General features: G+C 42.9%; 2 protein-coding genes across 3 annotated transcripts in view; one reads left to right on the top strand and one right to left on the bottom strand.

The window, feature by feature from the left end:
- deptor (DEP domain containing MTOR-interacting protein) overlaps nt 1-3,856 on the bottom strand; it is a 78,843-nt gene extending 74,987 nt beyond the window's left edge. Inside the window, exons 1-2 of one of the 2 annotated variants that reach the window (XM_041902527.2) lie at nt 3,760-3,856; nt 2,180-2,275 (exon numbers count right to left, since the gene is read on the bottom strand). In XM_041902527.2, coding sequence (XP_041758461.1) covers nt 2,180-2,265 — 86 coding nt within the window. In that variant the 5' untranslated portion in view covers nt 2,266-2,275; nt 3,760-3,856. Of the gene's footprint in view, nt 1-2,179; nt 2,276-2,689; nt 3,213-3,759 lie in introns of those variants that run through there. The other variant, XM_041902526.2, reaches the window with a different exon arrangement.
- Nucleotides 3,857-3,977: 121 nt separating this feature from the next.
- On the top strand, nt 3,978-11,120 carry LOC121586072 (sister chromatid cohesion protein DCC1). The gene is made up of 9 exons (XM_041902528.1): nt 3,978-4,246; nt 6,458-6,629; nt 6,997-7,131; nt 8,803-8,893; nt 9,079-9,217; nt 9,516-9,568; nt 9,723-9,877; nt 10,375-10,523; nt 10,909-11,120. Exons 1-9 carry the CDS (start codon nt 4,074-4,076, stop codon nt 11,018-11,020), a joined length of 1,179 nt encoding a protein of 392 aa, XP_041758462.1. The 5' UTR covers nt 3,978-4,073; the 3' UTR covers nt 11,021-11,120.
- Nucleotides 11,121-12,055: the final 935 nt, after the last annotated feature.

Here is a 12,055-nt window from a genome sequence, read left to right as displayed (position 1 = left end):
TGTGTTTATCGGAGTGATTTACCTATAATGTTAAATGGAGAAAGCTAACAAACAGCCATCATTCATTACAGCTGCTCCTCTGGCTCTTCTTGGTCTCTGTAGAATCTACTACTGGCTAGCGTCTCCTGGATTAGATTTGGCAGCTCAGTCCGAGCCTCGAGGCCCTATAGGGCTCTGGTCAAAGTAGTGCACTATGCAGGGCATAAGGTGCCATTTGGGACGCAGCGTGTAACCTAAACCCACAGGGCAACCCGCCATGAACCACACGGCTTGGTTTCCTCACAATAATTATAAACCAGGGGTCCAAAATACCATTCTAACCCTACAGAACTCAAGGAAGCATAGGCTCATGTCATGTTATAATGTGAGTGAAGCTAATCTTCAACACAACAGCATGTCTTGTACTGTTGTTCAACTGGGCCAAAGGGGCAGGTGCCAGGTGCACTGTGTTCAGCTGTGACCAATTATTCCAGGCAGCACAGCTAGTGCTAGCCAGTAGCCAGCAACATCTGTGGTGGCATGTCTAAGACAGGGCACCCTATTTCCATACACTACAAAGGCAATAGGGTACCATTTGGGACGCAGACATAGCCTATCCCCAGATGACCTCTATTCAATGAGAGACAAGTCTTCCTGTTCTTATTTACACTAAGCATGTGTCATTACATTGTTGGGAGAAAAACATGGCAACTACACCAGACTAGTACTGTGCAATGCTGTGGCAGATTAAAAGACATGGCAACTACACCAGACTAGTACTGTGCAATGCTGTGGCAGGTTAAAAGACATGGCAACTACACCAGACTAGTACTGTGCAATGCTGTGGCAGGTTAAAAGACATGGCAACTACACCAGACTAGTACTGTGCAATGCTGTGGCAGGTTAAAAGACATGGCAACTACACCAGACTAGTACTGTGCAATGCTGTGGCAGGTTAAAAGACATGGCAACTACACCAGACTAGTACTGTGCAATGCTGTGGCAGATTAAAAGACATGGCAACTACACCAGACTAGTACTGTGCAATGCTGTGGCAGGTTAAAAGACATGGCAACTACACCAGACTAGTACTGTGCAATGCTGTGGCAGGTTAAAAGACATGGCAACTACACCAGACTAGTACTGTGCAATGCTGTGGCAGGTTAAAAGACATGGCAACTACACCAGACTAGTACTGTGCAATGCTGTGGCAGATTAAAAGACATGGCAACTACACCAGACTAGTACTGTGCAATGCTGTGGCAGGTTAAAAGACATGGCAACTACACCAGACTAGTACTGTGCAATGCTGTGGCAGATTAAAAGACATGGCAACTACACCAGACTAGTACTGTGCAATGCTGTGGCAGGTTAAAAGTAGGGCTGGGATGATACTTGTTAGTATCGTGGCAAGGAAACAAAACAAAGCATATTTAACTCCTTTAGGAAAACATTACGTTGTCATCCAGAGACACATTTATATTCCAAGTTATAGCACACAATATTCTACATACAGCAGGTTTTTAAAGGACGGTCTGCTTCCTGTTCTCATTTTTGCAGTATAAAAAAAAAAAAATGCGATACTGGTATCATCACAGCCCTAGTTAAAAGAGACCATTTTAGTGAGGGTCAAAGATGAATCGTGATTGGGAATACTGACATTGAGTTTATTGATGTGATTTGACCATGATGATAAAGTCCTGCGAACACACAGCAACTTTCCCCACACACATCTGACAGGTGATAAAACCTTTCAATGCCAATTATAATTAGTCATTTCACTGATGTTGACACTCACAAGGTGTCCCTTCTTGCTATCTCACTATTTCAATAGTGCTTTTTATGGCACCACTATTATGGGCCAAGGGTGTGTGTGTGTTTGCTCTGTTGGTCCACAAATAGCAGGTGTTATTTCCCTTAAACTAACACAAGCAGCAGTGATCTTCAGATTGACACCACAATTAATGAATTAAATAATTGCTGTCAGTTACACGATGCACAAAAACCTTTGACACTTGAAATAATCATATTGTGTGCACTAGGCCAGGACAATGCAATACACACTCACATTGCAGACAGGTATTGTATTGTATTTGTGCATTGGTTTGAAATGGGGACAATTCACGCCTTTGTTTGAACAGCCGCAACACAGTTTGAACAGGATCATACAGAGCTCTCAGCTCGAGCCAGCCACTCCTACCTCAACTGCTCTCCGGTGACCAGAACCTCGGCCATGCGCTCGAGCTCCGCAGCCTTCTTCTGCATTGTGTTCCCGATACCATCCATCTCTTTACAACTGTCAAAATAACGGAACTATTATCAGCACTTTAAATACTGTACACAAGCCAAGGCATCATCGCCTGTGAAAACGTGCTACAGTTCACCATGCATGGCTTGTCAATTACATATGGATAGGCAACTGTCTGAATAGCTCAACTGTATTCTGCCCTAATGACTGTAGCTATACTGTATTACAGTGTCATAACTGTGACGTAACCAGTCATTTGTTTATCATGCATTGCAGAAGATCAACAGCACAGCACAATCTATTGAAATAAACTGGATATTAGATAACGTTAGCTCACAGTGCAATCATATTCTCCATGATCACAGGCAAAACTCTCCTGCTGTGGTCCTTCTCTGACACACACGTGCTGTAGTATTTGATCATTACTTGCACATTTAAATGCATCAAAAATTTATAATTTACCTTGCAACCACCATGGATGAAAAATAGCTGATCTATTGTTCCTCGAGATCACGTTGTCCTAGATTTGCAAACCAGCAGCATAATCTGAGAAATTCATTTAAAAAAACTAGTTTCGCAGAGGGAAAAATTATCAGCTGCTATCGTTATGCCAGAGGGGAGGCTAGTTTGGCTAGTTTAATGTTGAACTTCTTTTGTATTCTAGAAATTAAACTGGTCCGCTAACCATCAAATATATGCATAATATTTTCTCGTCGGTAAAGTTTCATCCAAAGAACAGCGATTCCTCGTGACATTTGCATATATTTCTTCAGTAATGAGCTCCCCTCGCACCTCTGCCTCTGTTTACTACACGATCCTATCATGAAAAGCACGTTGACACAGTGCAGTGTCGCCAACAATTTTTCAGTGAGATCTGCTATTGGCTTCTTGATTTGTCGCCAGAAGACGCTAGATGACGTTTTACCGTTGCCGCGATGACGTCACATCACGATTTTGCTTAGCTGCGGCACAACTGCGGTCCCCCACGTAACGTTTTCGCCGTCTTTCGCCGCACATTGTGCTTCGCTGACTGTTGCCGCGTTCAAGTGCTTGTCGGAACTCGGATATTTCCGACTTGCTAATAGGTTGTAGTTATACACGTGCCGCGTGCACCCCGTTAGCAATTCGGAAATGTCCGAGTTTCCTAGTTTCAACTATCACGTAACGCGGCATGTGTGTGCGTCGTTGCTGTGACTTCTGTTGCACAGAGAGCTTCTCCAACTATCATGTGCGGCAGAATTGAGTGGGAAACGTCGCTAAATGCTATCAAAACCATAGAAACCCCCTGTGTCAAAACAACAAAGGCAGCATGAAATACATCAACATTTGTCGCTAGAATCTTTTACCAATAAAAGTCGCTGGAGGGGTCTGAAAACTCACTTAATATAGCGACAAAGTTGCTAAATTGGCAACGCTCAAGACAAGTGGGCATTGCTGACGGCACTGTGGAAGTTGACCAAGAAGGCGCGGTATATGCAAATATTACAGAGTCGGATCAGTGGACTAGTCTCAAACCAACAAACTGCACTCACCCGGTGTGCTAGGCGAGCTAGATCAAGCGCACCACATGGGGCGGTATGGTTGGGTTCCATCTCATAATTTCCAGTGGTAGATTTTAGCACCGTGCACCCATGTCAGGTGAACTTAGCGTGCTGCGGGGACATAAATCGAGTGCATCATAGGAGGGAGAACGTGAAGTCATCGAGACATTCATTGGCCTATGCCTCTGTCAATCAAATATGCCTTCGTACTTCCGGTATATATTGCGGGAAAGTTGATCTAGCGAGAATCACATTTGATTGGATTACACTACAAAATAGATATCTATCTTATATATAAGGACCAAATGTCGAGAACATTAGAAGAGGTACAGGCTACCCTACAAATCGCCAAACTAAAAGAGAATGATTTGCAGAACACAATTCACTGTTTAACTTTCGGAGAAAGCATCTCGTCCGGAGACTACTGCCTGATGGAACTGGATGACGCGCTCTGTAAACACATAGAAGCAGGAAAGAGGTAAAGTATCTGCATAGTTACAATGTAGCTAATTCATCATAAATACACAGTTAAGAGATTAAACACAGTTACGTTAATAGACATAGCTAGTTATGTTAATAGAAAGTTTGCCGTGAGTTGTCTCTTCTAAACAACCGTACTAGGTGACTGGTTGGTTGGTTCACGCGAGATTTTGTTCTGGGTTCAGAGCTACTGGATGTCTGCAGGCTTTTGCTCCAACCCTGCTCTAACACACCTGATTCTACGATTGATCTGATCAGGACCTTGATAAGCTGAATCCCGTGTGTTGGACCAAAGCAGGGATGGATCAAAAGGCTGTACACCCTCTAGCCCAATATTGGACTAAAGGAGCCTAATGTTACTCCTTAGTCCAAGGACCTTACATCTGGAAGCCAAAACAGCCAAATACTCAAACTAAACGTGAATCGATTCACAATTGCGGTACGGTTCTAGAAATATAAATCACTCTACTTTCATATCACATTTAGAGGGTTCGATCCCCGGGACCACCCATACACAAAAATAATAATGTATGCACGCATGACTGTAAGTCGCTTTGGATAAAAGCGTCTGCTAAATGGCATATTATTATTATTATATTATTTAAAAAATAATTTCACAAATGCAAAATACACACTTACTGTACACTGTATTAACCGGTTTTAAAACAGTTGCAACCAACATTATTTTTCAGTGACAACACGTTTGTGGCGTCTGTCTTCTGTTTACACACAGGTGTTGGGAGACACAGATAGCTAATTAGCACAGGTAGTCTGCTCTGTCTTCCGTCTGTTTTCCGTAAACAACCGCTGAAACATGGAAATATGGCATGTGGGAACCCTAACCCTATAAATGTGTATTAATTGTACCTTTTTTTGTTTTTTTGAAAATAATTTCTGGCCGATATGAAAGATAAGGAGGTCCGTATGCTTCCAGAACGGTACTGCAAGAGATGCGGGTTAATATTCAGACAGAGTCATGGTCCTTATTTAAACTCCCCCTACAGAAGACGCCTTCATCCAAGCGATGCGGGTTAATGTTCAGACAGAGTCATGGTCCTTATTTAAACTCCCCCTACAGAAGACGCCTTCATCCAAGCGATGCGGGTTAATGTTCAGACAGAGTCATGGTCCTTATTTAAACTCCCCCTACAGAAGACGCCTTCATCCAAGCGATGCGGGTTAATGTTCAGACAGAGTCATGGTCCTTATTTAAACTCCCCCTACAGAAGACTCCTTCATCCAAGCGATGCGGGTTAATGTTCAGACAGAGTCATGGTCCTTATTTAAACTCCCCCTACAGAAGACGCCTTCATCCAAGCGATGCGGGTTAATGTTCAGACAGAGTCATGGTCCTTATTTAAACTCCCCCTACAGAAGACGCCTTCATCCAAGCGATGCGGGTTAATGTTCAGACAGAGTCATGGTCCTTATTTAAACTCCCCCTACAGAAGACGCCTTCATCCAAGCGATGCGGGTTAATGTTCAGACAGAGTCATGGTCCTTATTTAAACTCCCCCTACAGAAGACGCCTTCATCCAAGCGATGCGGGTTAATGTTCAGACAGAGTCATGGTCCTTATTTAAACTCCCCCTACAGAAGACGCCTTCATCCAAGCGATGCGGGTTAATGTTCAGACAGAGTCATGGTCCTTATTTAAACTCCCCCTACAGAAGACGCCTTCATCCAATTACTCTTATGTGTGATGTAATGGAACTGAGAGTCATGATCAAGGGCTACCCACCCACTACCTGTATTGGAGGAGATTTGTCCAGCCCTGGTGTAACAACTCATCCAGCTGTTGCCACTTTCTCTACACGTCAACATTAAACAGCCTCTACACGTCAACATTAAACAGCCTCTACACATCAACATTAAACAGCCTCTACACGTCAACATTAAACAGCCTCTACACGTCAACGTTAAACAGCCTCTACACGTCAACGTTAAACAGCCTCTACACGTCAACGTTAAACAGCCTCTACACGTCAACGTTAAACAGCCTCTCTACACGTCAACCTTAAACAGTCTCTCTACACGTCAACGTTAAACAGCCTCTACACGTCAACGTTAAACAGCCTCTACACGTCAACGTTAAACAGCCTCTACACGTCAACGTTAAACAGCCTCTCTACACGTCAACCTTAAACAGTCTCTCTACACGTCAACCATCTCAACAATCTCTCTCCTTTATCCTTGTTCTCTGCTGCAGCCTTGTTATCAGAGGAGACCAGGATGAGAGAGCTGTCCTGTGCAGTGAAGACAAGACTTATGACCTGAAGATAGCTGACACCTCCAACCTGCTGCTGTTAGTACCTGGCTGCCTGACTCCAGATCAGCTGACTACTGACAACCAGGCCAGCTCTCAGCTGGTCCATGCACAGGTAGATGTCTAACAACTCTCTGAACACAATGAATGTCTCTTGTGTGACAGCCATTTTGAAAGTCACTGATCTGGACTTGAACGTCTGTACAGTAGATATTAAGTTAACGTGTTTACACACGCACACTAAATAACTATAGACATTATAACACAGTGAGTTCATTGTGATGCATTGAGATATATTACATGTTTTTCTAATGCACTGTGTTCACCTGCGCAGTGGCTACATCATTCAATGTTCTCAGTACTGTACGACTTTCCCCAAATGTTACACACCAACAACACTCTCCAGTACCTACAGAATGTTGTAGTGTCAAATAATATGATGAAATGTATACGGGGCTAAAAATGCCCTTTTTTCCCGCCAGATTTGGGGCTTTTCTAACAGTTACTGGGAGTTGAGAAAGACTCATCCCAGGCTAAAGAAGCTGAAGAAACTTCTGATGGAGAATCCGTACGAAGGCCCAGTTATCAGTGGGCAGGAGGATGTCACAGAGGGGAAGGTACTTATTAACTGTACAATATAATAATATATGCCATTTAGCAGACTCATTTATCCAGAGTAGCTAGGTAAGACAACCACATATCACATTCATAGCAAGTCAAACTTTTCATCAAAGCAACTATCAGCAAAGTCAGTGCCCCTAAGAAAAGACAAGTGCAGCTGTTAGTGGAAGAAAGGCCAGAACATGCTAGAAGATCATCTCTATTGTGGAACTGTGCACTGAGTGACACTGAGTAAAATAAACCTATGGATTCTTGATGATTGCCTCTATGCTAACTTTCTCTGTTTTTAAGCGTTTCCTTTTGGTAGTACACTGTCCCGTGTGGCTCAGTGGCGCTTGAAATGCCAGAGTTGTGGCTTCGATTCCCATGAGAGACCAGTACGAAAAAAGTATAGAAGTGTATGCACTCACTACTGTAAGTCGCTCTGGATAAGAGTGTCTGCTAAATGACTCAAATGTAAAATGTAGTACACTATGGGAGACCTGCTTGATAAAACGTATCCTTTTGGTAGTACAATATGGGAGACCTGCTTGATAAAACATTTCCTTTTGGTAGTACAATATGGGAGACCTGCTTGATAAAACGTTTCCTTTTGGTAGTATAATATGGGAGACCTGCTTGATAAAACGTTTCCTTTTGGCAGTACACTATGGGAGAACTGCTTGATAAAACGTTTCCTTTTGGCAGTACACTATGGGAGACCTGCTTGATAAAACGTTTCCTTTTGGCAGTACACTATGGGAGAACTACTTGATAAAACGTTACCTTTTGGCAGTACACTATGGGAGAACTACTTGATAAAACGTTTCCTTTTGGCAGTACACTATAAGAGACCTGCTTGATAAAACGTTTCCTTTGGCAGTCTCCCGAGTGGCGCAGTGGTCTAAGGCACTGCATCGCAGTGCTAGCTGTGCCACTAGAGATCCTGGTTCGAATCCAGGCTCTGTCGTAGCCGGCCGTGACCGGGAGACCCATGGGGCGGCGCACAATTGGCCCAGGGTAGTCCAGGGTAGGGGAGGGAATGGCCGGCAGGGATGTAGCTCAGTTGGTAGAGCATGGCGTTTGCAACGCCAGGATTGTGGGTTCGATTCCCAAGGGGGGCCAGTATGAAAAATAAACTAACTGTGTAAGTCGCTCTGGATAAGAGCGTCTGCTAAATGACTAAAATGTAATGTAAATGCAGTACACTATGGGAGAACTGCTTGATAAAACGTTTCCTTTTGGCAGTACAATATGGGAGACCTGCTTGATAAAACGTTTCCTTTTGGCAGTACACTATGGGAGACCTGCTTGATAAAACGTTCCCTTTTGGCAGTACACTATAAGAGACCTGCTTGATAAAACGTATCCTTTTGGCAGTACACTATGGGAGAACTACTTGATAAAACGTTTCCTTTTGGCAGTACACTATGGGAGACCTGCTTGATAAAACGTTTCCTTTTGACAGTACACTATGGGAGAACTACTTGATAAAACGTTTCCTTTTGGCAGTACACTATGGGAGACCTGCATGATAAAACGTTTCCTTTTGACAGTACACTAGGGGAGAACTACTTGATAAAACGTTTCTTTTTGGCAGTACACTATGGGAGACCTGCTTGATAAAACGTTTCCTTTTGACAGTACACTATGGGAGAACTACTTGATAAAACGTTTCCTTTTGGCAGTACACTATGGGAGACTTGCTTGAAAGAATCCAAGCAAGCGAGGAGGAACTGGAGGCTCAACTACAGACTATTCATGCCTGTGAGGTCAACGGTAAAAATGATTCTCAGATCTTCCAAATGTTTTTTTTCTCACAATTTCCATTTAGATATGTGAACTACTGTATGTGGTTTGTGTCTATTCATTAAAGAACATGCTGGCCTTGGTGTATCCACATGTATGATGATGTGTTTGTTTGTCCTGTGCTCTTTCACATATTCCCCTCTTGTGTATTCCAGGCTACTGGAGGCTGTTGGATTTTGACTATGAGATGAAGTTACTGGGTCATGTCACTCAGCTGGTGGACTCGGAGTCCTGGTCCTTCAGTAAAGTCCCTCTCAGTGTCAGTCTGGAGGAGTTAGGATGTCTGGAGCCACAGTAGGTGCAGTTAGTCAACATTACAGTATTGAAAGAAATGGGTAACAACATGGTCAAGTGGAGAGTAGTTTGTTGTAATTCTTTAGTAGGTAGGTAGTCATCATGTTACAAGCTCTGTCAAAGGCCACATCTGACTGAAGGCTCAGCACAACGCATATCTGAAATGTGCATCGAACCGACGTGTTCGGAAGCTCTGTTCTTTTGAATGTAATCATCATGAAAACATTAAAGTGTGCATGTATGTGGGGTGGGGAATACATGTATTTCTTTACTCACCCAAACCCCTTCTCCTGCCCAGGGAGATGATAGAGCATAGCTTGAACTGTTATGGAAGGCGCTACACAGATGGCGGTAAGTAAGAAACTACTGTCTATTGTCCGTTTTCTGTTTTTAATGCTTTGGTGTGCTGTAGAGTGACACAGCCCAACTACCTGTTCCCTCATGCAATATTTCAGCTCTTCGCAGCTATTTCACTGATAATAAACGCAAATGTCATATTTTTCAGATGAGGTGTTCTTTGCGCTGAACGAGGACAAGGTGTGCAGAGCCACTGCTCAGATGCTGCTGCAGAACGCGGTAAAGTTCAACCTGTCAGAGTTCCAGGAGGTGTGGCAGCAGAGTGTCCCAGAGGGCATGGGCACCAGGTTGGACCAGCTGAAGGTGAGGAGGGGGCAAGACTGGCAGCGCAGACGGATGGGCCAGTTTTCCAGACACAGATTAAACCTAGTCCAGAAAATGTAGGGAAAATGGCGCCGCACAGCTTCCAGAAAACAGTTGCTTTCAAACTAGGGATTCTGTGGCTAATTGAGGTAAGGTAGTTTTTCTGCTCATAGATTGTGCATGTATGAACTACACATTGACACATCCAGTCCAAATCAGGAGGTTTTAAAAAAGACTTGCTAGTCACCAAAGTTCCAGAGCATGTCTTTAACAGACACTACTTTTTTTTTTTTTTTTTACATCTGGACTAGACTATTCTCAGATTCTACTGCAAATGATGTCATAATGCATGTTTACGTTTTCGGCATTACAGCAAGCTTCATTTTAGCTGCAGCAATATGGTAATTACACATTTAAAGACGTGATGGTTGTTGGCAGACATGATTACACGATTATCCAGGTGGAATATGACCAGATTGTTATGGGTTTCAAAACAGAGTCTAGCCCTTGTGGACCGCAGCACCAAACCAGAGACCATATCTCTGCTGAGAGTGGAAGATCTTCCCGAGGACACACTGGAGAGATTCACCCATCTCTTCACCATGAGAGAGAAGTGGACCGAGGAGGACATCACCCCTTACATACAGTGAGTACAACTGAGCATCATAATGACAGTTGTCTCTGTACTGTACAATAATTACTATTAGAGATTTAGACTTGTGTGCCAGATGTTTGTGGTGTCCCCTGTAGCTCAGTTGGTAGAGCATGGCGCTTGCAACGCCAGGGTTATGGGTTCGTTTCCCACGGGGGGCCAGTATGAAAATGTATGCACTCACTAACTGTAAGTCGCTCTGGATAAGAGCGTCTGCTAAATGACTAAAATGTAAATGTAAAATGTGTCATACAGAGCTAGGTAGTGTTGGCCCAACTTTCTTGCTTTATCTGGAAAGCTTGGTTTACCCTCATACTGAATGACGATTCTCTGTAATGTGTTAACAATGATTGATCCTTAATAATTTATTTTCCTACAGGGACTTGTGTGGAGAAAAGCAAACTACTGGAGCTCTTCTTACCAAATACGCTCGTTCGTCCACGCAAAACGGAGTAAAAGTATTCAATTCAAGAAGACCAGTGGCAACATGAAGACGCTTAGATATCTTAATTGACGAGTAAAGTTGTTTTGAATCAGTGTATTGTATTTGTTAAGATGTTGTAATAAAAATCTAATGTTTTGTAATTATTACATACTTTGTTTTTCCTCCCACCTCTACTGTATGTTTTTGTTTTATTCATCATACTACAGCCACAATATGGTCCTCTAGTGACCTCCAGTGGCAAGAGGTAGACCGGCAGTGACCAAAAGGCTTTCAAACTATAATTATCCAACCCAATATCTTACTGTTGCAAACGAGGTTAGGATAAAATATAAACAAAAAGCAAAAAAATTTCAAGCAAATGTTTGTTTTCATGAATTTTTACGATCCAGTCAATTTTGACTTTGTGGCTGTGGTAGCTAGTGACAATCCTGAAGGGGGAATCACCATTGAGCTATAAAGAACTGGAGACAGCATCCAAGATGGCATTTACTGGGACTACTCACAGTCAAATCAAATGTATTGGTCACACACACATGGTTAGCAGATGTTATCGCGAGTGTAGTGAAATGCTTGTGCTTCTAGTTCTGACAGTGCAGCAATATCTAGCAAGTAATATCTAACATTTCCACAACAAAAACCTAAAACACACAAATCTAAGTAAAGGAATATGAATATATAAATATATGGATGAGCAATGTCATTATCAGAGTGGCATAGGCTAAGATCCAATAGATAGTATAGAATACAGTTTAAGTCGGAAGTTTACATACACATATTGCCTTTAAATTGTTTAACTTTGGTCAAACGTTTTGGGTAGCCTTCCACAAGCTTCCCACAATACGTTGGGTGAATTTTGGCCCATTCCTCCTGAAAGAGCTGGTGTAACTGAGTCTGGTTTGTAGGCCTCCTTGCTCGTACACACTTTCAGTTCTGCCCACGCATTTTCTATAGGATTGAGGTCAGGGCTTTGTGATGGCCACTCCAATACCTTGACTTTGTTGTCCTTAAGCCATTTTGCCACAACTTTGGAAGTATGCTTGGGGTCATTGTCCATTTGGAAGACCCATTTGCGACCAAGCTT

This window comes from Coregonus clupeaformis, chromosome 17, assembly GCF_020615455.1.
Source record: "Coregonus clupeaformis isolate EN_2021a chromosome 17, ASM2061545v1, whole genome shotgun sequence".
In the NCBI taxonomy this organism is placed as follows: Eukaryota; Metazoa; Chordata; class Actinopteri; order Salmoniformes; family Salmonidae; genus Coregonus; species Coregonus clupeaformis.
This window is presented reverse-complemented; position numbering and strand designations above follow the sequence as displayed.